We start from the raw sequence: 25,629 nt of genomic DNA, 5'->3' as shown, positions 1-25,629 counted from the left end.
GTTTTCATTTTCATTTTTCAAATAGGTTTTGGGCCCTGTGTAGGAGTGAGTATACTGCACGTGTGAAATTTAAACACTGTAAAAGTTTTGGCATTGTTGGAGATAGCATAACATTAGCCCTAAATAACATGATTTACTGGCAAATTCAAACGTGTCATAATCAGTCAAATCAATATCTAGCGATCCAGCCCCACCTTTTACTGCAGCCTCATGCCGTGGTAACGGTTCCTGGGTGAGGAAGGATGCTTTGCTTGGACGGGAACCCCAAATAACTTTGAGGAAACACTGGCCTCTCTATTCACCTGATCTCCTTACGGGTTCTGGCGTTCCTGAGGTTTAATTAAAGCTCTGCAGATGCGGAAGGATTTATTTCGGTGGAGAAACGGGCATCCTGACTTCCAGTGGCTCTTTGCTGAGGAGGCTCGTGGCAGCAGTGTGTGTGTGGGTGACTGTGTGCGTATCCACATTATGCAAGAGGGCATGAGGTAATTAACCCCTTCAGTGCTTTTAATTCAGCCTATATATATATATATATATATATATATATATATATATATATATATATATATATATATATATATATATATATATATATATATATGTATATATATATATACATATATATATATATATATATATATATATATATATATATGTATATATATATATATATGTGTGTGTGTGTGTGTGTGTGTGTGTGTGTGTATATATATCTATATATATAGATATATACATGAAGAATTTGTTGTTCTGCAATGATGCTCAAAACACACTTTGTTCATGTCCTCCTCGGCTTCTCAGTGTGCATACCTATAGGTAAAAGCTTTACATGTTTGGGACCTTGAAATTAAACACATTTGGTTTACTTAAACAAAACAAAACAAAACAAAACAAAACAGTTTAAATGGGTTGTGTTGGTATTCACTGTCCCACCACTTGCAGCCTTGAAGCAAAGTGAACAGATGGACTCAATTTCATGTGGCAAATTGTAATGTGCTGCAGACTTATCATGCTTTTCCCTTTTTTCTGTAATATTTTCTCAGTTTGGTCACCTCAAATGTAGAGCTCTGGCCTTGTGCACGGAAGCCCCTCCCACCTTCTGCACTTCAAAGAACTATTTTTTGCCCTCGAAAAACATGAAGCAATGATTTAGAGTAAACTGCAACTGAAATACACACTATCAAGGGTTTATGTATTTCAATAATCAATCATAAAGGGAAATATGGTTGGTATAAACTGAATGCATTCTAATCAAGTTTTAATCAATTTCATTTGATCAAATTCCATTAAATTTTACATTTTAAATTGTACTTATGTTACAAAATTACATGGAAAATTAACATGTAATTAATTTACGTCAGATTTAAAAAATCTTTTTTTTGGTGTATTCAAACCTTCTTTTTGCCCGGGTTAGGCAATTAGAAGAAAATCTGTCTTAAAGTAAAAGGTGCTAAAACACCTTGTTTCAAACAGTGTAAGATAAACTTTGAGCAGAGATTAACCTGAGAATTAGCACAATAGAAACCCTTTAAGGCAGAAAACTTCACTTATATAAATGAAGAGCTTTTACAGTCATAGTACATAAACATGTTCTATCATGTTATCTATTTGAATGATGCACAAGTTTGAAGACCAAATATGAAGATTGTCTTGTTTGTCTTGCTTGTTTTGCAAGTTTATTTTGAACATATTCTTCTATTTTTAGCACAGAATGTATCTCTATATATCTTGAAAAATATAGATAAATTGTGTGGTTAGCTGTGAAATGCATTTGGCTTCTTTTAATAATGTGTGGACAGAGTTTTGCATTCCAGTGGTCATATGGCGCAAATAGATTGAAGTTGTTGATCTATGCGAACCACCTCAAGGCGTGGCTTTGGGGCTGCACACAAAATGTGTATTTATTGAATTAACTCAAAGAAAAACCATGTGAGGATCATCAGTGGCCGGGTCAGGTCTAAAGAGCTAATAAATCTGAATCTGGTTGCTACGCTATTCCATTTTGTGCCAGAGGATAATATTTTTGTACTTTTAAAGTGTCCCAAAGGAGATGAGAAAAAGAAAGGATTTAATCCAAAACAGAATCTTGGAGAGAGATCTCTCTGTTTTTGGTAACAGAATGTCTTTGTAATATCAACCATTCATCACAGAACATTTTGTTCAATCAGGTAGAATTTGAATTTTACATATACATATGTTTCCCTGTTGCAAATGGGCCAAAAAGTGGGAAGCAACAAGGTTATTGCTTTCTGTTTGACCAAATCTTGCTAAAATTCCTGTCGCCTGTGGTTTTTAGGTCACCACTCATCCTGTGGTTATTTCAGTCAACATTGTGGTGCAGAGGAAATATTTCCTTGCACGTTTATTTATGTAACCATTTTGATTTAGACATAGACATAGACTTTATTTAATCTCACACTGCTGTTACAGCAGCACAAGTGACAGGAAGAAAAGGTGAATTAGACATGGATTAGAAAACAATGTGTCATTTAGCTAAAAAAATAATGTGACTATTTGAACTTTTGTAGCTGAAGTCTCTCTCTTATATCACTGTCCCCAGTATACTGGATAAAATTTAGCAGAATTTGCAGTGCTGGGGACGGTAATCAGCAATCTAATAAAGCAGTGGTTCTCAAACTGTGGTATGTGTACCGCTGGTGGTACATGGGCTCCCTCTAATGGTACGCCAGGGCTCTAGAGTGCGACCAAATTTTTCAGTGGTGTGACTAAAAAAAAATATTTGGTTGCACCGGTGCGACCAAATATTTTCGGGTAACAAAAAAAAAAAAAAAAATCTCTGCAACTCTCCGTGTGGTCAACAACAGACACACATTATGCCCGTATCGTGGACTAAACCAATCAGAGATAGTCAGGGCGGGACCTCTCTGATTGGCCGTGGTCCAGTTGAAAGTGCAGGTGGAAGAGAGAGGTCAGTAGCTTGAATAAAGCGATATCAATTCATTAACGGATTCCACACAAAGACGTAAACACAGAGCGGACCCCACGCATCAGAATCAGCTTTGTCTTTCTCGGCTTTCTCACCCCACGGCCCGAACACGGACACGCTGTCGGAGCTTAACGATTCTGATGCGTCGGGTCCGCGCTGTGTTTACGTCTTTTTTGCGCTGATTCTGAGCTGCAGGTTTTGTCTCTCCAACCAAAATTCACCGAGCCAGCAGCAAAAGAAGCAGCAAACTACGCTTTCCATTTGATCAATGTCGTCATGAATTCCCTCTGAGTTTTGCTGTTTTGCTTCCACCACGATAAAAATCACACTTCATGCACAGCTCTCTCTCTCTCTCTCTCTCTCTCTCTGTACTTCAAGAACAGTTTCCCGTCTCAGATCTCTGTTTTCTGCATTATTCATTCGCTTATTACCCACCAGTCTACCGTTGTTTACAGCGCCGTCTTTTTCTTTTCTTTTTCTTTTTTTCACTTAAATGACCTCGGACAAGAAAGCCTAATTTCTGCTGTTCAATACTGAAGAAATTTAAACTTCTAAAATTATGCAAAATTGCAGAATATTGCAGAATATTTTTAAGGTTATCTGCTATAAAACGCCAGACCAGGAAAATCTCCTTCATGTTTTTCTGTGTTTTATTCTCAGTTACTTTCACACAAAGGCATCTGCTGTGATGTTCACAATTCTGATGAAGTCTCATGTGTATCAGTACTGATAAATGATCAGAATTATAATATTTCTGACTGTCTGAGGCTAAATTGAATCGAATCAGGACTTTGAGAACCGGAATCGAATGGATTATAGAAATCAGTGATGATACCCAACCCTAGTGAGCAGCCTAGGCCTGACAGAAGTGGATGTAGCTGTGGGTAATAAGAAAAGATGAAAAGAACTATTGATAACTTCTTTGTTAAGTTAAGGACTGATCCGTCTGAAATTCATAGCCAGCTCTGACACGGCGCCATCAATCTTTGAATGCTGAAAAAACAGCAGTGTATCCAGAAAACACATTATATGCTGCAATAAATGCACTGCCCAAGTGTCCCCTCTCCCCACTGCCTTTCAGCAGCAACAGGCAACAGCAAACAGGTCGTCAGAGGAGCCGAGATGATGATTAAGTTTAACATTTTCTACAATATTGACAAAGCAATTTAAGCACAAGTTTGTTAGTTAATAATTTAGAAATGAATATTGTCTGTATGGACTTCCCCCCAAAGAAAGTGCACATGTAAAACTGCGGTGTTAAGCGATGCGGTTGAAAAATTTGAGTGCGCCTAACTTTTGTGCCGGTACGCCTAACTTTTTAAAGTTAGGCGTACCAGTGCGCCCATGTCAAAAAGTTAGTCTAGAGCCCTGTACGCGGGAGGACTCCCCCCAAATTTTTAAGATTAAATATTATACCATGTTCTGTTTGAGGGATTTCGGAAACATTTAAATGTACAGCTCTGCTATCACTTCTGACATAAATAAAGACAGAAAACTAAACAGCAGTGACGTTTGTAGGGTTACTGAAATTGGGCTAGCTGGTATATAATGATGTGCTGCGTGGTGGCTAGCAACACAGTCATTAATATACTGCTGCATTGGCTTAGCTGTAGTTACATCATAAGGTTTTAAAAACTGAGCTTTAAAATAAACAGTGGTAATGAAAACCGAGAGGCCGACAGTGATCACTGACTGTTTTAGGGTCTTGTTCAGATTAAATAGAAGAAGATACAAAGCATTAAAACATGTTAAAAACACAATAGCCTTAATAAACGCAGAGTAGTTTGGACCCAGAAGCAGGGTTCATAAGTCATCATTTAAAGACCGGATATCCCATCTGCTGTGAATGTTTTAATGCAGTACAGATGTTATTTTTATCATCACTTGTTACATCCTGTTTATGACAGTTAAAATAAATAACATTCATATAAGAAATAACATTGTCTCATATAAACTGTATATGGTGTTAAATAGGCCTATACTACTGTACTCTAATGTCGGTCATAAAGGTGGTACTTTAAGAGCCATATATTTTATGAGGTGGTACTCATTGTGAAAAGTTTGAGAACCACTGTAATAAAGCATTAAGACCATGCATCATTTGGTAAGCTGTAGACTGCATGGTAAAAAAAAAAACCCAAAAACCTGGTGCTTTTACTCAAAGTGCTTTGCCATGTCCTTAATTTCCACCCATTTTATCAATTAACTGAGTCCCAAATTATACAGAAAGTAATATCAGAAAAACAGAGTTAAAGTATTGAAATTGTCAGGGTCTACAGAGGATGGTTTGAACATGGGAAAATGTCCAGGGCAAAAATGCAACAGTAACTCAAATAACAATTCGTTTCAACCAAGGTATGCATAGGACATGTTGAACACACAACACAGTGAACCTTGAAGGAGATGGGCTTCAACAGCAGAAGGCTACACTGGATGCCATCCACAAACAGACTTTCTGCTTCGATATTCAAATGGCAGGGTGAGAATGTGGCATAAACAACATGAAGACAATGATTCTCCCTGCCTTTTATGCATGGTTCAGGGTGCTGCTAGTGGTGTGGGGGGGTATATGGGTACACCATAGTGTGGTCTCAATAAACATATCCATCAGTGCCTCGTCAGGCAGGTTGTGATAAAAACGAACAGATACTAACACTATGTTTTTCTTAAACTATATTTTTATTTTATTTTAGTTAGTTTTTCCAAGATCACAAAATAATTTCAGCTAGTTTTAATTCTTTTTAAAAGTCTGTTTTTTAAAAGTTTTTATTGCAGTTAACTAAAATGTTTTTTCAAACCTAGCTTTAATTGTTAGCTTATTTTTAGTTAGTGATAATAGTCTTGCATATTGATCACAAAACAGAAGAAATCAACCCCCATTTACAATTGCGATGAATAAGAAAGATAGCAGTAAATAGTGACCAAACAAACAAACAAACAAACAAACAAAACAAAAGCATTCGTGAAAATGGAGAAAGGATGCCCAAACAAACTCAATAAACTGATCTGCAAGGCCAGTAATGTTGTGGGGATGGAGCTGGACTCCCTTAGGTTGGTGTCGGAGAGGCGGATGTTGTCCAAGATAAAGACAGTGTTGGATAATACCTCCCACCCACTCCATGACATGCTGGTGGCTACGTGAGCACATTCACTGAGAGACTGACACAGGAAATCATTCCTGCCCGTGTCCATCTCCCTGTACAACTACTCCATCTAATAAACTGTAAACACTGCAATACAGGGAGTGCAGAATTATTAGGCAAATGAGTATTTTGTCCACATCATCCTCTTCATGCATGTTGTCTTACTCCAAACTGTATAGGCTCGAAAGCCTACTACCAATTAAGCATATTAGGTGATGTGCATCTCTGTAATGAAAAGGGGTGTGGTCTAATGACATCAACACCCTATATCAGGTGTGCATAATTATTAGGCAACTTCCTTTCCTTTGGCAAAATGGGTCAAAAGAAGGACTTGACAGGCTCAGAAAAGTCAAAAATAGTGAGATGTCTTGCAGAGGGATGCAGCAGTCTTAAAATTGCAAAGCTTCTGAAGCGTGATCATCGAACAATCAAGCGTTTCATTCAAAATAGTCAACAGGGTCGCAAGAAGCGTGTGGAAAAACCAAGGCGCAAAATAACTGCCCATGAACTGAGAAAAGTCAAGCGTGCAGCTGCCAATTTGACTACCAGTTTGGCCATATTTCAGAGCTGCAACATCACTGGAGTGCCCAAAAGCACAAGGTGTGCAATACTCAGAGACATGGCCAAGGTAAGAAAGGCTGAAAGACGACCACCACTGAACAAGACACACAAGCTGAAACGTCAAGACTGGGCCAAGAAATATCTCAAGACTGATTTTTCTAAGGTTTTATGGACTGATGAAATGAGAGTGAGTCTTGATGGGCCAGATGGATGGGCCCGTGGCTGGATTGGTAAAGGGCAGAGAGCTCCAGTCCGACTCAGACGCCAGCAAGGTGGAGGTGGAGTACTGGTTTGGGCTGGTATCATCAAAGATGAGCTTGTGGGGCCTTTTCGGGTTGAGGATGGAGTCAAGCTCAACTCCCAGTCCTACTGCCAGTTTCTGGAAGACACCTTCTTCAAGCAGTGGTACAGGAAGAAGTCTGCATCCTTCAAGAAAAACATGATTTTCATGCAGGACAATGCTCCATCACACGCGGCCCAAGTACTCCACAGTGTGGCTGGCAAGAAAGGGTATAAAAGAAGAAAAACTAATGACATGGCCTCCTTGTTCACCTGATCTGAACCCCATTGAGAACCTGTGGTCCATCATCAAATGTGAGATTTACAAGGAGGGAAAACAGTACACCTCTCTGAACAGTGTCTGGGAGGCTGTGGTTGCTGCTGCACGCAATGTTGATGGTGAACAGATCAAAACACTGACAGAATCCATGGATGGCAGGCTTTTGAGTGTCCTTGCAAAGAAAGGTGGCTATATTGGTCGCTGATTTGTTTTTGTTTTGTTTTTGAATGTCAGAAATGTATATTTGTGAATGTGGAGATGTTATATTGGTTTCACTGGTAAAAATAAATAATTGCAATGGGTATATATTTGTTTTTGTTAAGTTGCCTAATAATTATGCACAGTAATAGTCACCTGCACACACAGATATCCCCTAAAATAGCTAAAACTAAAACAAACTAAAAACTACTTCCAAAAACATTCAGCTTTGATATTAATGAGTTTTTTGGGTTCATTGAGAACATGGTTGTTGTTCAATAATAAAATTATTCCTCAAAAATACAACTTGCCTAATAATTCTGCACTCCCTGTAGTTACTCTTTTTGGATACGCTCTTTTCTACTCCAGAATATTCTTGCCAATTTTCTTGATATTTATTTATAATCACCTCTATTAACCCTTGATATTTATTATTGAGTGATCTGTATATATTGTGCTATTTCTTATATCTGTAAATCTGTAACATATTGTATTGTTAAATAGTCTAGTCTGTTTTTGTTTCTGTTACTGTACTGGAGCAACTGTCCCCCACATAATTTCCTTAGGGATTAATAAAGCATGCTGATTCTGATGTTGATAAATGAATGCATACAAAAGCCTAAATGGGAATAAACAAAAAAATAAATAAAAATATACAGATACATATTTTCTATAGTTGTTTGATTTAACTGGATATTAGGCTCATCCAGCAAGGGCATTTATAAATTTTCTCAATTTTTTTAAATTATTACTTTGGTCCTCCATACCATACATGACCAGAGTGGCGCTCATTATGGAGAATGCCGTTTATTTTACTGTGCCAGCTAGAGCACCATCGATCTATATTGCTTAAATGAGTAAAAAGCATTTTAATATCGTGGCTGGGAGGGATTTTTAGGCTCATGACCTTAAAAAAGGTCAAAGCTATAAAAACGTGTTCAAGGAAAAGTAGCCCACAGTATTTTCATATGAAAGGAAGCGAAGCAGACCTGTAAAGGGGCCAAAAAAACGTAATTAATCACGCATCCAAAAGTAAACACTGTAGCTGATGGCTGATATAACGACGTTTTATTTATTTATTTTCTACGTCAAACGCGGAAGGAGCTAAGTCACGGGCGAGGTCAGAGAGACAGAAGCGAGTTTAGAAAGAAAAAAGGGGCATTCTGCTCCGCCCTCAAACCTCCATAATCTGTCGCTGCATCAGTGTGTCCGCTCATAACAGGAGGTTTCTACAGTGGAGGTTTCAGTCCGGGCTCTATTTGACCTTAAAGCAAACATGTCGGGTTAAAAAAAAGAAAATACGGAGAGCTGACCTACAGTGTAGTTAGTGTGGAGAGTAAAACGAAGCAGTCGCAGGAAAATATGTAAAGACCAACAGGATGGCGTTTGAGGGAGAAAATAACGAAGCAGTGGGTACTTTTATTGACAGCTATGGTGAACCTTCAGGAGCCGTCGTAGCTTAGCTGTAGCGCGAAGTTGATCCAGCGCTGGACTACACGCAGACCCGCAAACCCGAGCGGACGGAAGGGAAGCTGAAGCAGCCGTAGCGTAAAGGAAGGAGAGTAAGTGCGAGCGTGTGTGCGGGTGATGCTGAGAGGTGTCATTGTTGCTATGAATTTAATCGTGCTTATGGTTAGCGCAGTAACTTGGCTAGTCGAGCTGGGCTACATCAGTTGGTGTGTGGCAGTCAGACTTGCTAAACTTTGCTTTTTTTACAGAAAGGTTTTGCTGAGCATGTGCCTGCCATACTTGTGTTTACGTGGTAAATATAGAAACGGTTGCACACAAGAAACTTACTAAGAAAATCCATTTAGTTAGATTTTCACTGCAGTCTACTCTCAGTTTATCAAACATACCTGTCTTACTATGACATTCCTTTCTATACTATGACATTCCATTCTATACTATGGCATTCCATTCTATACCACGACATTCCACACCTTACTATAACGTTCCGTTTAGTATGACATTCCTTTCTATACTATGACATGCCTTTTTATACTATGACATTCCATTCGGTGTACAGTCAAATTGTCTATTAAACTGAACTGTACAAACATATTTGATTGTGGAATTTGTGGAATTGTATAAAATGTTTGTATATGCCATATACATGTTGGCACTCACAATGTCTCATCAAGATTGGTTCACTCGTCTAGGAGGAGATACGGAGCATACAAACATGTAGAGTATGATTTCTCTATTTTTTTTTAACCTTTGGGTGTTCAGGAACTAATTCACTGGGGAGCTCCATCCCAGAATTATTAGAGTTTTCTATACTCTTACTTGTTTGTCCTTCTTACCTCTGAGCTTTTTCTTAGGATTTAGTTTGTTTTCAGTTAGCTCCCAATGAGGATTTAGCATATTTCAGTTTCGTCTTTATGGTCTACAAGCGTGTAGTTTTACTTTAGTTTTTATTACTTTCTTTCTTAGTTTTATTTATTTATTTTTTACCATTATTAGGATATAGAAACTATTCATTAGAAGCATGTATTTTAGAACTCAAGAATAATGCAATTTTTAATGGTACTTGATTGATGATCATATAGAATAGACATCCCAAGTCTCACCAGGACACAAATGCATGTCTCATCAAGTGTGTTGTGATGTTGTTACTTCTCATTTTTCTCATAATTCTTGTCTTTATTTCAGTTAGCCTTGCTCATTTAGTTTTGTCCATCCATCCATCCATTCGCTTCCGCTTATCCTTTTCAGGGTCGCGGGGGGCGCTGGAGCCTATCCCAGCTGTCATAGGGCGAGAGGCGGGGTACGCCCTGTACAGGTCGCCAGTCTGTCGCAGGGCTAACACACAGGGACAGACAACCATTCGCACTCACAGTTTTGTATTTTAGTTTATTCTTAGTTAACTCCAGTAACCTCCCTGTACCCTTTTCAAAAGGTCAGTCAGTATTTATTTTATCAACATAATCACTAAAGGTGAACAGTAATACTTAGAGATTTACTGAATGAAGGCCATCGTTTGGACTAAGCAAGACATTTTATAGCTTAAATACATAAGCTATAAAATGTATTTAAGCTATAAATACATAGCTCAAGATACGTCTATCTTGAGTGCAAACTACACAACAGGTACACAGTCTCTAAACTGATTTAAGCATTACATTAGTGTGTCGTACAGTTCCTCATTACAGACTGTCTGTGATAAGCCTAATTATTACAGAGGCCTGTAGACTGAACTCATTGTCATGTTGGAAACGGCTTAATTGTATTGCATGACATATTCGTTGCACCCCAGTACAGAACTAAGTTTAAATTGGTGTGAATAGCATGTCTAACTAGTCCAAAGACTCAAACAATGGAGATTTGTCCAGCTGCTTACTGCCTTTTCCAAAGTCTCCCCTGCTTCCTTTTAATCAGCACTTTAGTGAAAATGTCTGGCAGCTCCTTCCATATTGTAACAGATTTTATTTGCTGAAGGTTTTTAGGCAGTAATCATTTACTGCTTTTACATCACCAAGAGGAGCCTCCTGGGGAACCTTTGAGTGAAAATAACTAAGAACCGGTTGCTTCATTTAATGCTTGCAAGAGCTCGCAGCATTCAACACATATAAATGCAATGTACAAAAAATAAATCAACCATCATCTTAATCTAAACTTGTGTCCTCCCTGAAAAGATATTTGTAACAGCTTACTCTGATTTTTATCAGTAAACGGGAATACTCTAATAACTGGAAATATTTGTTGCTCCAATTGAAAAGGATACAGACCAGTTGAACAGGAGAATGATCTTCTTTATGTCGTTGAAAAATGAGCCCAAGTATGAATAAACTCCAGCGATAAGGTCGGTTGCACAGTATTAGACCGTTTTGGTAAGATGTAATAAAAGGGGATTCCCTCATCCCTTTAATCAACAGCGCTCTCAAGAACCTTTGACAAAAACCCCAACTTTGAGTCTTCATGGGGGTAGGGTTTATTACAAACCTTTTACATTACAAAGCTAGCTAGATTCATGATTTGAATGGATTCTTTATAGTACTGATGATTAATTTTGCAAGCCTGTACTCTTGAGAACAGTCAGTTTCCAGTTCAAGCTTTATAATTTTAGAAATGTTTGAATCATCTGTCATCAATAATACTAAAAAGAATTCTTATTCTGACTGTATACCATTTGAAGGAAAGTGCAGGTGATAGAGTAAAGACAGGTTAGGGTCAACATTTATCACAACAAGGATATACTGAAGTAGTATAACTATGTTAGGTTAAATATGACATATATACAGTTTACCACTGCTGTCTTATTTTAGTTGTAAAACAACCACTAATAGCCCTGGTAATGTTTCAGTTGTGTATGTAGGCAGTGCTGGTGCAGTTTTCAAAGACAAATAAACAGTTTTATTTACTGGAAGGACAACATCAGTGACACAGGCATGTTATGGGGAAAGTACATTATTCTTGCATCAATGTGTGCAAGTTTTATCCAGGTCATGTACAAAGAACCGCACTGTCAGCTGTTGCAGTGGAGAAAAATTAGTTGAGTGGTTAAAAATGGAACAGCACGATGAGAGCTTCTTGTTGTTTCATATCACAGCTTTCTTTAAATAATGTTTATGACCATTTTAGGAACCATCACATCACAGAGAGACATGTGGCTAGATTAGAGCAAGGTCCAAGAATGACAAACACCCCGTTTTTGTAGGGTTTAGTGTGCAATGCAAATGTGAAATTGCTCATTTAATTTGGACCCTGAACTTTATTATTTTCAGACAGCTTAACAACCTTCTTCACTTGTGACTGAAAGTCTGTGCCAGCACGCTATACAGTTAGTAACTTACTGTGTGTTGTTGTTTTTAAATAATGTACTCGATGATTTGCTCGTCACCTCTTATCTGTGTGTCATTGCAACTCTCTTACTCACCACTGCATTCTTTATATTTTGGTTGACTGACCATCATTGACCATTTGCAGGAAACAGCACTGGTGTTATTTTTAGCCAAAAAGTCACATTGGGTAAAGTTCCAGCTTACCTCTGTCTCATTTTCTCTATCTGCTGAATTAGTTAACCATAGACGGTATAAAAGATGGATGTAGACACTGTGATGTCAACCCCCTTGTTGAAGCCTTTATGTTAGCATTTGGTGCAGGAAGTCATATTTGGCATACACGTCAGCTTATTACTGTTTAGTAGCAGAGTAATAGCAGTGTAACAAAACAGCACAAGTTTATTGGCTTCGCTGCGACACTCGGTGAGCCCTTATGTTTGTCAAATGATCCATTAAAATGATCCAAAGGGCATAGAGTAACATAGATACAGTGAAGGGGTCCAGTTCATTGACTCCAGTTGGAAAATGTGAGGCACACCACAGCATCAAGGTGGATGAGTTATCAAAGAATACCTCTTTACCCTCTTTTGAGTTGTTGTGAAAGAAGGGAACCCAAATCAGTTTGTACCAGCCTGTAAACATGCTTTTTAATTTTGTAAATTTATGCATTATAACATAGGAAACTATGGGTGTCGCCTTTATTTTTCTGTTGCTTATGATGTTACTTGGCAACAGATCTGGGGAAAACAGCATTTTGCCGATTATGTACTTTTCATATGAAATAGCTAGTGTAAAGAACTAAACTTACACTTGCTTAGACCTATAATGTATACCTATACCTAAAGGATCATAAAGAATGTGCTGAAGGTGGTCATTGTCAGTAGATGTTGTTGTTTTATGTGGCTACTACTTGATCCAAAAATCTTGTGTAAAAGAGATGGTACTTTCTGATAAAATATAGTTATATAAATAAATCATGTAGGGAAATACCAATCTTGACTTTTTCCAGTTTCGATTTAATATTAATACCATGACTTTAGGCTTTCTGGAAATATCAAGTACTGATCTGATACCAATGTTAAATTAATTATATAGAATCCTTATTGTGAGATTGAAAATCCTTCTTAATGGATAACATTAGTCTAGACTTCTAACATGAATGTAGATAGATCACCTACTCTAAAGTCACTGACTCTGTTTTCTTATTTTTTTTTAAGTGCATTTTCCTTAAAACAGTTTAGAAACTGTGTCCCTGTTGTGTAGTTTGCACTGATTCCAAATTACATATCACGCATTACCAATACAGTCCAGCCTTCTCCTCTTAATGCCAGAACAGTTTCTCTCGGGTATGTCCCTAGCCAATATTTTGATGGTGAAAAAAAAACAGATTCTTGGTCGGTTCAGTCCACTTCTCTGCATTCCTGCCACAGCTAGCAGCAGAGCTAACATAGCGGAGAGGAAGCGAATAGCTGAGGGACTGTATTTTGGAGGTATTTCACACTTCTGCTTGTATGCTTGCAAAAGTTTTTAACATTGGTCAAAGTGACGTGATAAAGTGAGCCCTCCTCATCCTCGTCATGTTTGGTCAGAAACCTTATTTGAGAACACGGAAGGACGTGGTTTTTGTGTAACTCTTAGTGGTGAGCCTTTATTACGCCAGACACGGTTATTTCTCTTCACCTGTTTACTGTCAGCTCCTCGTCTGTGTGTGAGGAATACATATTCCTAATTAGACACCGATCTCCTATTGATACTCTGTATCAGCAGATAACTACAGCTATCAGAAAAAGGAACCGGAAAAAGCAGGATGATATTGGATCATGCCTAAATTCTGTAAGACAGCATCAGTACGGGTAATAGGATTTACGTAACCTTCAACAGCTGTGAGATGTTTTTTGCCCACCAGAATCATCTGTTTTGGCTTCATATTTGCGGTGCTGTGCTATTGCATTTTGCACATACCTAAGTGAACCCCAGTAGCAAAGAAACATTTTTCTACTCAGTGAGTCCCCGCGCTCATGTGCAGCTGGTGAAATATCATGGACATGAGCAAAACTCTTCCAGTATGTGTGGCAACTATTCCTATTCGGCAGGTCGACTAATTTCTTGCTGAAATCAGATTTTTTTTTCTGCTGTTTTCTCTTTTTGCTGTTTTTTTTGAGGGTTTGTTCCCCTTGTAATCAAGAGAATTGAGGTGGGGTGCTATACTGTTTACAGTGACTCAGCTGCTAATGATGAATACGTGATTCCAACAGGCAGCCTTCCATTTATCTTTTTTCTTTGACTCATCCAGCTCAAGGTCACGGTGAGACTTGATTCTTTCCCGCTGTCATAAGGCGAGATGGAGGATACACCCTGGACATGTTGCCAGTATAATTTCAGCTCCATGTGAGAGTCTTTGCTGCATACAGTTATTATATGTGGTGACACTGGGTTTGTTTTGCTCTTTTGAAGCTTTGAAGCTTCTCACAGTTTTACTAAAAGTTGAGTAAATAATAATAATCGAGTTTACAATTTGTTGTGTTACTGCAAGCACAATAAAAGCTTCTCAACAGAAGGAGAAGCCGACACGGGAGGCATTTCAGTCTTGTCTGCTTTCTTTATCACCATTTGTGTGTAACTCAGAAACTGTTGCAAACATATAAGAAAATGTTGTTGCAGTTGTTGGAGTTGTGAAGCAACTTAACTCCTTATTTGCTTTTATCTGTTGTGTGTTCTGGGTGTTTTCTTCGTAATGTAATTGGAATAGTGTTTTTTTTTAAAGATGTTAATGGTATAAGAAAGGGCAGTAATGTTTTATATAGCACAGCCTTGAGTATGGGTTTTCATTCCTCCTCTTCACTGAGTTGGAGCATTTCTACATAATAGCAACAGAAGTAATGTAGGTAAACATGCACTGCTCGACTTCAGTAGAAAAAACGTGTTTACTTACATTTTCTTTCCCACAGAGTATGTGCAACTTCTATGTTTTGTGCATGTTTTTGGGGAAGTGTCAACATACTAAAGCAAACACAGCATTGTGCCAGTATATGGTAAGTGGATTGAATGTGTCTTTATGAACTTTAGTCACAACACTGTTTGCTCAGTTACTAATATTAAATCCCATAGTGAAACCAATCCTTTCCAGTTGCGGTTTGTTGGTCTCTATTCTGGTGTTGTTTTCTTTTAATTAGTTTTCCTTTCTTCTGTGGGAGAAAAAAATCATTAAAATATTGTGATATTTTGTCAAAAGACAAAAGGGGGATTTTTTACATGTGACCTTTTAAGAGATAACAGGCAGCGCAGGTTACTTTAGCAGAGGAGCGAGTGTTGACTTGTCAGAACATAACTATGGCAAGATAACTTAAGATATAGTTTATTTATCTTAAACGTTGGGAAATTACTGTGTTACAGCAGCCCAAACATTAATCACAACCTATTAAAAAGTACCTTAGATAAAGTGGAATAGCTCGGCGACATAAATATAATATGATAAAATTAAATAGCTCGGACAGTCAAGATAACACAAAAGATGGGGTCAGTGAGTAGAAATTTAAATATAATACAATAAGAAGCTTAATAAGTAAACATGTAAAGAGCTGATTGAGGACTTGGAAAAAAATAAATAAATACAGGTCTAGGAGCAAATAGTCAAGATTATTACACAGGTCAAACAAGCCTCTATTTAGCTTGACATCAATAGTGACTTCAGAGTGTAATGCAGCACCAACAGTGCATCAAGCAAGGATGCAACCGTCTAATTGTGAAGCCAGATTAGTTTCTATAGATAGCATCGGTAATGGTAAGAAGGGGGACTTTTGCTTAGCCAGACAGTTGTGCTTGTTAGTTGGTGTTTGTGAAATCAGATGTTTTCCTTCCATCAAAGTCATCAGTTTTTTTGTATTTGTCTGCAAAGCTCCTGAATAAAAGTGGCATTTTTACACTCTCTTCTTGAACTAGTGAAAGATGGTGACTGAGAGAAGTACAGCTGGCCACTGTGATTTTATTTTCTTCTGTTTTCTCCTTTTGCTGTGTATGTTTTGGAGGTTTCTTTTGTTTTTCAATTGAATTGGGGTGTGGTGCTAGCTGATGTTTTGGACCCGTGTGAAGCCTCATGAGTAAAGCTAGCAAAGAAGTTGTTATACTGAATACTAGGAGTCTCTCAAGTGTTGCAGTAAATGATAGTTAAGTCATTCCAGCTAACAGCTTTGGCAAAGCGAATAAAGAGTTCTGTTTTGTTTTTCTCATCCATCTGTTTTCTTTTGCTCATTGAATTCAGGATTGCAGTGAGGCTGGAGCCTATCCAAGCTATATTATGTTTCTAAGCCATTATGGAAAGCTTTGGCAGCACCTAGAGCAGGGATGGACAACATTCTGTGCCACAATAAACAGAAGGAAGCCAAGAGCTTTCTGTTAAAAAATGATACACTGTTCAGGCAAAGTTCAACAGCTCCGCTGTCCTGGCCTGCAGCTGTGCTTTGAAGATGCTCTGAAATGTGGAGTGCAGGTTCAAGTGTCTCTATTCCAATCTCACCAAGACTGCAAAGACTACCATCTCATAGTCTGGTTTCTTACTGCATTTAATATGTAGCTGAGCCTCCTTTTGAATCCACACTCACACGTGATTTTTTTTGGCAGGAAGTGGTTTAGTTTAACTTTTAGTACATCCAAGTCATGGTCAAAATTCTTAATGAATGGGAATTACGCTGTTATAAAGCTGTGAATGTTAAACCACTAAAGTTTTATGTTCTGTGTCTATAAACCGCCCCTCCTTCTGAGTTGTGTTGACTAAACAGGGTCAGCTGAGGTCTCCTTTGCTGTAGCCTGCTCCTGAACTGTGTTGAGCAGCAGAAAGACATCTGTGTTAGACTCATTGTAATTAGCTTCCAGTGGTTTTGTAACCCCATTTGAATTGGCGATTTTGTGTTTTAGTTTCACTCCTGTGGTCCTGTCTGTACATAACTAATTGCTTTTATGGTGTCAGAACTGAGTTAAGTTACTGCTGGAAGTCGTATCCTTGCTGTTGTTTTCCTCAAGTGAACTGGCACAATTGCAGCTTTTTCTTAATGTTTCAGCCTTCAATTTGCTTTTCAGGTTTTGTTTTCTGTCTCGATTAGTCAATCTAACTTTGATGTATTCGCTGTGATAATGTCACTAGTCACTTAATAAAAAATATTTCAGTATTTCGTTCTGCAGCTGTTTACCCAGAGCATGTTTTCCTGTAGCTTCCAGTATGTCAGTAAGTTTTGATACTATATTAATTAAGATTGTTATTGAACAGTGTTGAGTCTGCCTGGAGTAATTTTGTGCCTGCATGCCTTTTTTGTAAGCCTATTTCCAATTTGTGTGTAGTATTTAAAGCAGTGTAATTATATCAGGCATACTTATGTTATTATTAGCTGTTATACAGTAACAAATCCACTGCCAAATTTCTGTTTCTATTTCTGTCATCTCTCTGCTAGTCCTTGTATATGCCAGTCCTCTCTCTGCAATGCACTGCAGTAATTTTAGATAAAAATAATACTGTAGTACTAATTCTTCAACTTTTATCAGCTCCAACTAAGGCAAGATCTATGCAGCACAGTCTGCTTTTTTTTAAATACACAAAAATTAGAGTTTTGAAGTTGTTAAAGAGCAATGCAGACAAATAAAACAGTTTAGATAAAGGAGGAATTCATTTTTAAGCTGGATTTTACTGGCTCTGTCCAGTAGAATGAAACAATCTATTCTGAGATGTGTTTGAGAAGTTGTGACCAAAAACAAAAAAACCCCCATACTATTAAACAGTCTGTTTTGTTTAATAAAATATAGAAATATATATATAAGCATTAGTTAAAAGTTTCAATAAAATAAGATGCATATAGCCACAACAATGATAGAATGGAGAAACGGTTAGGCTTAGGTGTTACAGTAAAGGTTAGCTTTAGGTTAGGAGACCAAGGAAGGACGAGATAAGTGGTTTAGACAAGAGAATAAACTACTTAAAGACATTTACAATTAGATGAAACCGAAAGAAGGATTGCAGCGTAAGAAGAGGCTGCAGTAAAAAGAAAACTTAGAGAGCAGCTCAGATCATGAGGACTACCCCTGGAGAGCAACTGGGGGATATCCGGAGTTCACAAAGGAAAGCATATTTTAGTTTGCAGAAAAGTTGCTCAGACAGGACAACAGTCTGTACAGAAGGACCTGCAGATAGGAATGTCCACTGGAAATTTGCACGGTAGCCTCTGGCAAGCTTCCAGCCCAGACAGACTTTCGTCACACACCTTATAACTTTATCTGTGGTCAGCTGCCACTGCAGCCAACAGTCTGAAACTCAGAACCATAACCTTGAACTGTACAGCAGACGTTCAGCTTACTTTAAGATCTACTGCTGATAATTATTTTAATTGTACAAAAAAGACCTTTAATCCTGACTTTAACTAAATTCCAACAGAATCAGCCTGGGCTTCTGGTTTTAACTGGCGTCAGAACAGAAGTGAAACCAAAAAGTCATAAAAAGTAAAATGTGTGAGAGCTGATAGCTCTGACCTCAACTTATACCAAGGCCCTGATAAGAAGCAGCAAGGAACTGGTAAAACTGTGTGTGTGTGTCTGCTGTATGATAAACATTTTGGGTGTGTAAACAGAACTGTTTTCCTTTTTTTCTCTGTTCTTGTACAACATGTAAAATAGTCCCCAATGATCAAACAATAACAATAATAACATCAATACAGACCTGAAACAACTGGAAGAATATTATTACTGCAGCATTTAGTGAGCTGCTCTGCCTGGAACTGTAAAAAAATAACGTGCGAGTCTCTCTTTTGTCATCAACTTTATACCTACAGCTCCCATTGTTTTAATTAGCTTGGCTATATTATAGTTTTATTCTGCTTAAACTGTTACCAGCTATTACTGTCATTTAAAATAAGACTTACATGGAGCTACAGCTATGATGAAGCAAATCTAAACAAATGTTGAATGTGCTGAAGGGCAGTGGCCAGAATACGAGTACCACTAGTAAACAACGTTTGTTCAGTTGTTTGATAAATTGAATCTGTATCATTAATTGGAGTAATTGGTTTAATCCAGAGCTGCTTACACCCCTGCTGGCACGATACTTTGACCCAGTAATAAAATAGGAAGTACCCATTAACTGAATTTAGGTCATCAAAGATTTAAACGTTAAACAACAGTTTCAAAAACATTTTGAAAGCATGGCTACTCAAGTATTGTGAAAACACACAATTCTCTTGTCTGAGGTTTGTGCAGCAAATGAACACTCAGTACTTGTCCTCAGCTCTAAAGACCTCTGTAACCAGGCAGATATCCATGGCCAGACAGGGGTCAGCGCTTATCTGAAACAGGAAGGCTTATCTCAGTCAGTAATGCTGCATACCTACCAGAAATATTATCATAGTTTTATTTGTATAGTACTTTTTTTGGATAAAAAATTGAAAAGTAACAGTATTAAGCTTTGCCAAAACGGAAAGCTCAACTATAAAAATGTTTTCAGCAGTCACTTAAAAAGTACCACTGATTCAGCTGATTTAATAGGACTGACTTATTTAAGTGATGTGATGTGATAGCGTTCTCATCAGTGTGTCTTTCCCACGAAGTTGGGAAAGACATTCTAATTAATTTTTATGAAATCCATGTTTACTATCTCTCTGCAGCACTTGTGCAGTTTTTTAATGTCATGTTTGTTTTAATATTGTTGCGCTTCCTCTTTGTTTTTACAAGTCAGTAATAACACCTTTGTTTGACACTGTTTTGTTGTTGTTGGCATTAAATATAGTTGAGGGTGTAGAGTTGTTATTCTTCTGTTGGGATGACTCTAATTTCCAAGGAGAGAGGTTTAACGTTTAAATCAAGAAACTACACTGAAGACTTCTTGTCTGTCTGTGTGTGCACGCTGTGATATCCTAGGATGAGTCGACAATCCTCACAGTGAAATATTGTTAAAAACTATTACGCTTTGAGCTAGGGCTGATTTATCAGTGGGTTGATATTATCGATTTGCAGATCTATCAACACCAGTAAATGGTGTTATATTTGGAAAGTTGGGGTTATGATGCTGAAGGAAGTGGCGAACTTGAAAGTGTCTAAATAAGCTGGACCGAGGGAGGTCAAATTTTTGTGATAAATCCTGAAAACTTGCCAAGACACCGTCTATGTACATGTCAGAAAAATTGTGGATGCCTCGTCTCTGCCAAAGAGCAAATTCAGAGCCTAATCTAGTGGGAGGGAAAAGATGACTATTATGATTAGGGCTCAAATGGAAAAGATTTTTAAACCCAAAGTTCTTTCGAAATTGATCCCATATTTTGAGGGTGTTAATAACTATAAGACTGGTGGTGTACTGCCGTGAGGAAATTGGAAGGCTGGAGGTAACCAAGGCTCTAAGGGAGGTGGAAATGCAAGATGCTGCTTTAATTTGGCACCAATCTTCATCTGGGGTGTGAAGCCAATAAATGATTTTTTTGAACATTTGAGGCCCAGTAGTAATGGCTGAAATTTGGAAGGGCTAAGCCATCTAGGTTTTTAGGCCTCTGTAACAAATCCAGCCGTACTCTAGGCTTTTTCCCATCCCATATAAATGAGACCAAAGCTTTATCAATAGATTTAAAAAATGATTTTGGAAGGTAAAGTGGGATACACTGAAATAGATGAAGAAACTTGGGGAGTACATTGATTTTTATACAATTTACCTTCCCTGCCAACGATAGATGAGGTGGCTTCCATTTCTTTAAGTCCGATTTGACCTTTTCAAGTAGTGGGCAGAAATTTTCTTCATAGAGATTGTGCAAATCTCTTGTTATATTTATGCATAAATACTTAAAGCTGTTTTTGACTGTTTTGAAAGGTATAGCACTGCTCTGTATTTGAAGAGCCAGGTCATTAACAGGATAGCATTCGCTTTTACTGAAGTTCAGTTTGTACCCAGAGAAGGAGCCAAAGCTGCTTAGGGTGTGGATGATATGGGGGACACATGAAACGGGATCAGATACATATATTAACAGATCATCTGCATATAGGGACACTCTATGCTCTTTATCCATCCTACGAATACCTGCAATTGATGGCAAGGTTTTGAGTGTAATAGAGAGGGGCTCTATGGCCAGGGCAAATAACAAATATTGGTATTAGTCTTAGAAAAAGCTGTATCAGCGGGGGAGAAGTTATATGTTGAAAGTGATTAAGACTTTCTAAATGTCTTTAATCTCCTAGGACAGGGGTGGGCAATCTCAGTCCACGAGGGCCGGTGTCCCTGCAGGTTTTAGATGTGTCCTCAAACCAACACAGCTGATTTAAATGGCTAAATTAGCTCCTCAACATGTCCTGAAGTTCTCCAGAGGCCTGGTAACGAACTAATCATGTGATTCAGGTGTGTTGACCCAAGGTGAGATCTAAAACCTGCAGGGACACCGGCCCTTGTGGACTGAGATTGCCCACCCCTGTCCTAGGACCTGGCGTCCACATATGTGGACATCACATTTTGGGTTATTTAGACCAAAATACTCAATTTTGCTCTACAAGGGCCTGATATCCACTTACGAGGACATTATACTGCTACTGTTCTATCAAAATTTTAAACGAATATCCTCATATGTGGCTCTGATTTTTCATAAAAACAAAAATAAGGTAAAAAAAAAAAATCTGGTAATTCTTTGTTTTTACATTCATTGGGCCCCAATAGGACCAAATATCAAAGAGAAATTAAAAATGCATGCTGTGGAGGAGTTCGGGTCTTAGGAGGTTAAAGGTCTATCTGGCTGACTTGCAACCTTCGCTCTTCAGTGTACATTTGTGTTTGACAGTGTTGGTGTGCTTAGTGATCTCATTTTGCAGAAAAAAAATAACTGAAGTGAGATAAATACAAAAAAAAAGGTGATAAATTGCAATATTGTTTCAAAATGTTATAAATGGTAATAACATTGTGTCTTCAGCGAAGCATTGTGATAATATTGTATTGTGGGGTATCTGGTGATACACACCTCCAGTATTTACCTGAAAACAACAAAAATTATCCTTCACATGCTTGTAGCATGACAGGAAAGTTATTGCATCTTGGGACTCCTTGAATATCTGAACCAAATTTCATATTTTAGTGTATATTGTTATAGTCTGAACCAAAACAGTGGACCGACTAACCAGTGGTGCTATCACTAAATGGAGAATGCTTGTTGAAAGCAGCTGTTTTGCAGAGCAGTGGAGCCACATGTGCAAAAAAGGGTCAATGAACTATTGGAAGTTGAAACAAAAAAAGTACAGAAAATAGTATTTTATTGTGAGCCATGGAGCCCATCGTGTAGAGCAAAGGCTCTCCGGAGGAAAATGCTAAACAGACGTGTGTCTGTTTAGCATTTTCCTGTTGCTATAAAACAAGAATAAGTCTTTCTACTGAATTGATCGCTGGACTGCCTTCATGGCGTAGTGGTTTATTATTGTGACCCCCCCTGAGCCCGGGCTCAGTGGGCCACAAGCTTATATCTGTATCCTCAGTACAGCCCGGATGCAGTAAATTGGAGGGCTGCTTTGGAAATGGCATCCGGCTTAGAAGTCTGTCTCAAATCAAACATACAGATCCAGCCCTCTGGGAAATAAGGGAGCAGCTGAAACTACCTAGCACTGAATTGCTCTGCAGTCTATCTAATGTTCTGGTGTTACAAATGGACAGAAATCAGAGACTTCTGAGTGAATCATTCCAAATACCTGTGACTTCCACATACCAGTGTTTTGCATTCATGATGCTTCACTTGCTGATCGAAGCAGCTATCATTATTTTAGAGTTAATGCAAGTTAAAGTTAATAAACAACAATTAAATGTGCAGCTCTATTCACATTTAACTCTAGCTTTTCTAGTTTGTGCTTGCAGAGCTCTTCTTAAATCAAGAACTCTGCAAGCAAAGGGCGTTTTAGCTGAGCTACACCACACAATGCTGACTACAGGTATTGCTTGTATATAGATCTCCAAAAGTTGATTCTGTTCATCTGGACGTAGTGTTTTGTGGGAGAAACGTTTCGTCACTCATCCAAGTGACTTCTTCAGTCTCAGCTGACTGCAGGTTTCCCCAAATCTTATAAACAGTACATTTGCATAATGACTGAAACCAGCCTATTTAGGAACAATGGGCTGTATATAGATATATATATAGATATATAGAGTTGTATATAGATATATTTTCAAATAAGGCACAGTGAGACAGTGTTGTTTTTATTAAGATTGTTCAGGTTGTTGTATTACATAAGCCGCTTCATTCATAAAGTGTTCCATCCAATGCAACATGTACTGAATGGCCAGTTGTAAAGTAGTATTTATTAGCAGTTGCTGCAAAGCAAAGCTTGAATAACCAAAAAAAACCAACCCTAAAATCCTTCTCTGCAGCAGTGCCTCCTTAACATTGTATTTCACTCTAAGTTGTTCCTTTCTCATTTTTCTCTTCTTTTTCACCTGACAGGTGCATGTCTATTTTTAAGCGGCACATGGCCTGCATTCTGCTGACAAACATGGACCCGCCCACCACAGAAAATCAGAACGGCCTCCCGCCAAATCTCGACTTGGCCACTGGACCGAAGCGAGACACGAAGGCCACCTGTCTGAGCGTCTACCAGTACTGCGAGAAGAAGGAGGGAGGAGAGGGCGGGGCAAGTTATTCAGAAATTGTCCTCACATTTCCACCTGGAGAGTACGTAGCAGAGGAACTTTGCATCTCTGCAGCGAAAGCGTGTGGTGAGTCACAACTGTGTTTCAGTTCACGTGTTTGCCCACACATGCAGTATATAGTTTCATTTACACATCTGACATTCTTTGGTTGAGCCATTTTCTAACCTCAGCTTAACAAAAAAATTGTTTTAAAGAAAACAACAGATGTTAACTGCGTTACAAACAGTGCATAAATTCACACTGAAATCCTCTTAAAAGGTGACTGGTGTCTTTATAACACATTTCTTTCTATAAGAAGCCACTTGAACTGTAAATAGGTCACAGTATGGTTAAGGATTGTTTTAATTAAGTGTTTATAGTAATGAAATCTAAAGGTTCTTCTGTATCCAAAGATTCTGGCAATGAAATACCATCCTTAACCAACAAGACATTTTTGGATTACAAATTTCACTTAGAAATGTTGCATAAAAACAGCACTCCTTTCACATTCATGGTGTACAACTCTTTCAATGAAAATAAAAGGGTCCTTTTCATTCAGCTAAACTTAGTGAAGTATTAAATCAGCAGGCCACTGCTTTTAATTTTACATTGTGCCACATTCCTGTTATTTAAAGCAGATTTGCAGAAGATGGCAAAATATATTGTTTCACTGAATTCATTATACCTGAATAATGGATGTTATTTACATTATTTCAGGATGAATAGGCTGATGCACTGTACAGCACCTGAGTTGATGCTGGATATTCGTATTAGCAACCACTGTAGCCTTTATCAATTTTAGGGTGTTTTCAGGCAGTTGAATAAATTAGCTGAGCTGCATTTTTGGGAAAAAACAACTTTTTTCTTTGAATATGATTTGTTCTTGGTTAAAATTGCTCTAAATTGGAAGTACTTCTGCTTTGAGATGATAACTCTTTGCCTTCTGCCCTGCCAGAACAATGTGAGCCCGTGATCTGATTTGTTAACTTTTGTTTGGTCTGGTGTTCCAGTGCATTTGTTGTAGACATTAAATACCATACCTTTTTTGTTCATCTTTCATTTATTCTTTATAAATGCAAGAAAAAACCTGAAGAAAAACCAACACAAAAACTGCCAGACAAAAAAACAATAATGTGCTGAATCATTGTCAGATTATAGCTGATGGTTTGCAGACTGCATTTTGAACAGAATTTCCTAGGAAGGGGAACTTGCAATAATTTTAACTCCATTCTGACAAGAAATTATTTGACTCTAAATTAAAGATTTCTACATTCCCAAACTACTCTCAGATGATTGTGCATAATTGTGGTAGACTTGTGAAAATGGTAACTTGAACTGTCAGAATTTGTACTTAACACTAACTTTGTACTTTTAAAAAACCTAAGCCCTAATTACGCAGGCCTCAAGACTGGTGAGCGACCTCCTGGCAGCCATCAGTCACAAAAAAAATCCAAAACATTCCCAATCAGATCAGAGTAATGGCCAAGCTGAAACACAGGCTCAAATAATATCCTCCCACACACAGCACATTAACCCTAGAACACTATCGCCGGGTGATTTACACCCGGGAAAATACATGTACATGATTTCTCTCTCCTGCAGCTGTTTGCGTGTCGAGGAGCCTGTGCCTTCACCAGGGAAGTCTCAAATTTCCCAGGAATGGGTGGACCAAAGACCAGCTTTCCAGAGTCATTATTTTGTTTTAGGAGGTTTTTTTTTCATTTTGTTAGACATGGCACAGTTGAAAGTAAAAGAAGACCACTCTAATTTGTCATGTGTTGTCATATTTTGATATATTTGATTACTTTTTATTGGTTATATTATATCGGGTA

At 38.0% G+C, this 25,629-nt stretch overlaps 1 protein-coding gene across 1 annotated transcript in view; it reads left to right on the top strand.

Annotated features, from left to right (window-relative positions):
- Positions 1-8,534: 8,534 nt before the first annotated feature.
- The window catches only part of LOC116312194 (tyrosine-protein kinase JAK2-like), a 38,166-nt gene continuing 21,071 nt past the window's right edge, over positions 8,535-25,629 (top strand). The window contains exons 1-2 of the mRNA XM_031729549.2: positions 8,535-8,970; positions 23,613-23,884. Coding sequence (XP_031585409.1) covers positions 23,617-23,884 — 268 coding nt within the window. The 5' untranslated portion in view covers positions 8,535-8,970; positions 23,613-23,616. The remainder of the gene's footprint in view (positions 8,971-23,612; positions 23,885-25,629) is intronic.

Source organism: Oreochromis aureus, linkage group 7 (genome assembly GCF_013358895.1).
Source record: "Oreochromis aureus strain Israel breed Guangdong linkage group 7, ZZ_aureus, whole genome shotgun sequence".
Classification (NCBI taxonomy): domain Eukaryota; kingdom Metazoa; phylum Chordata; class Actinopteri; order Cichliformes; family Cichlidae; genus Oreochromis; species Oreochromis aureus.
The sequence above is the reverse complement of the archived record's forward strand: the minus strand, read 5'-3'. Positions and strand labels throughout refer to the sequence as shown.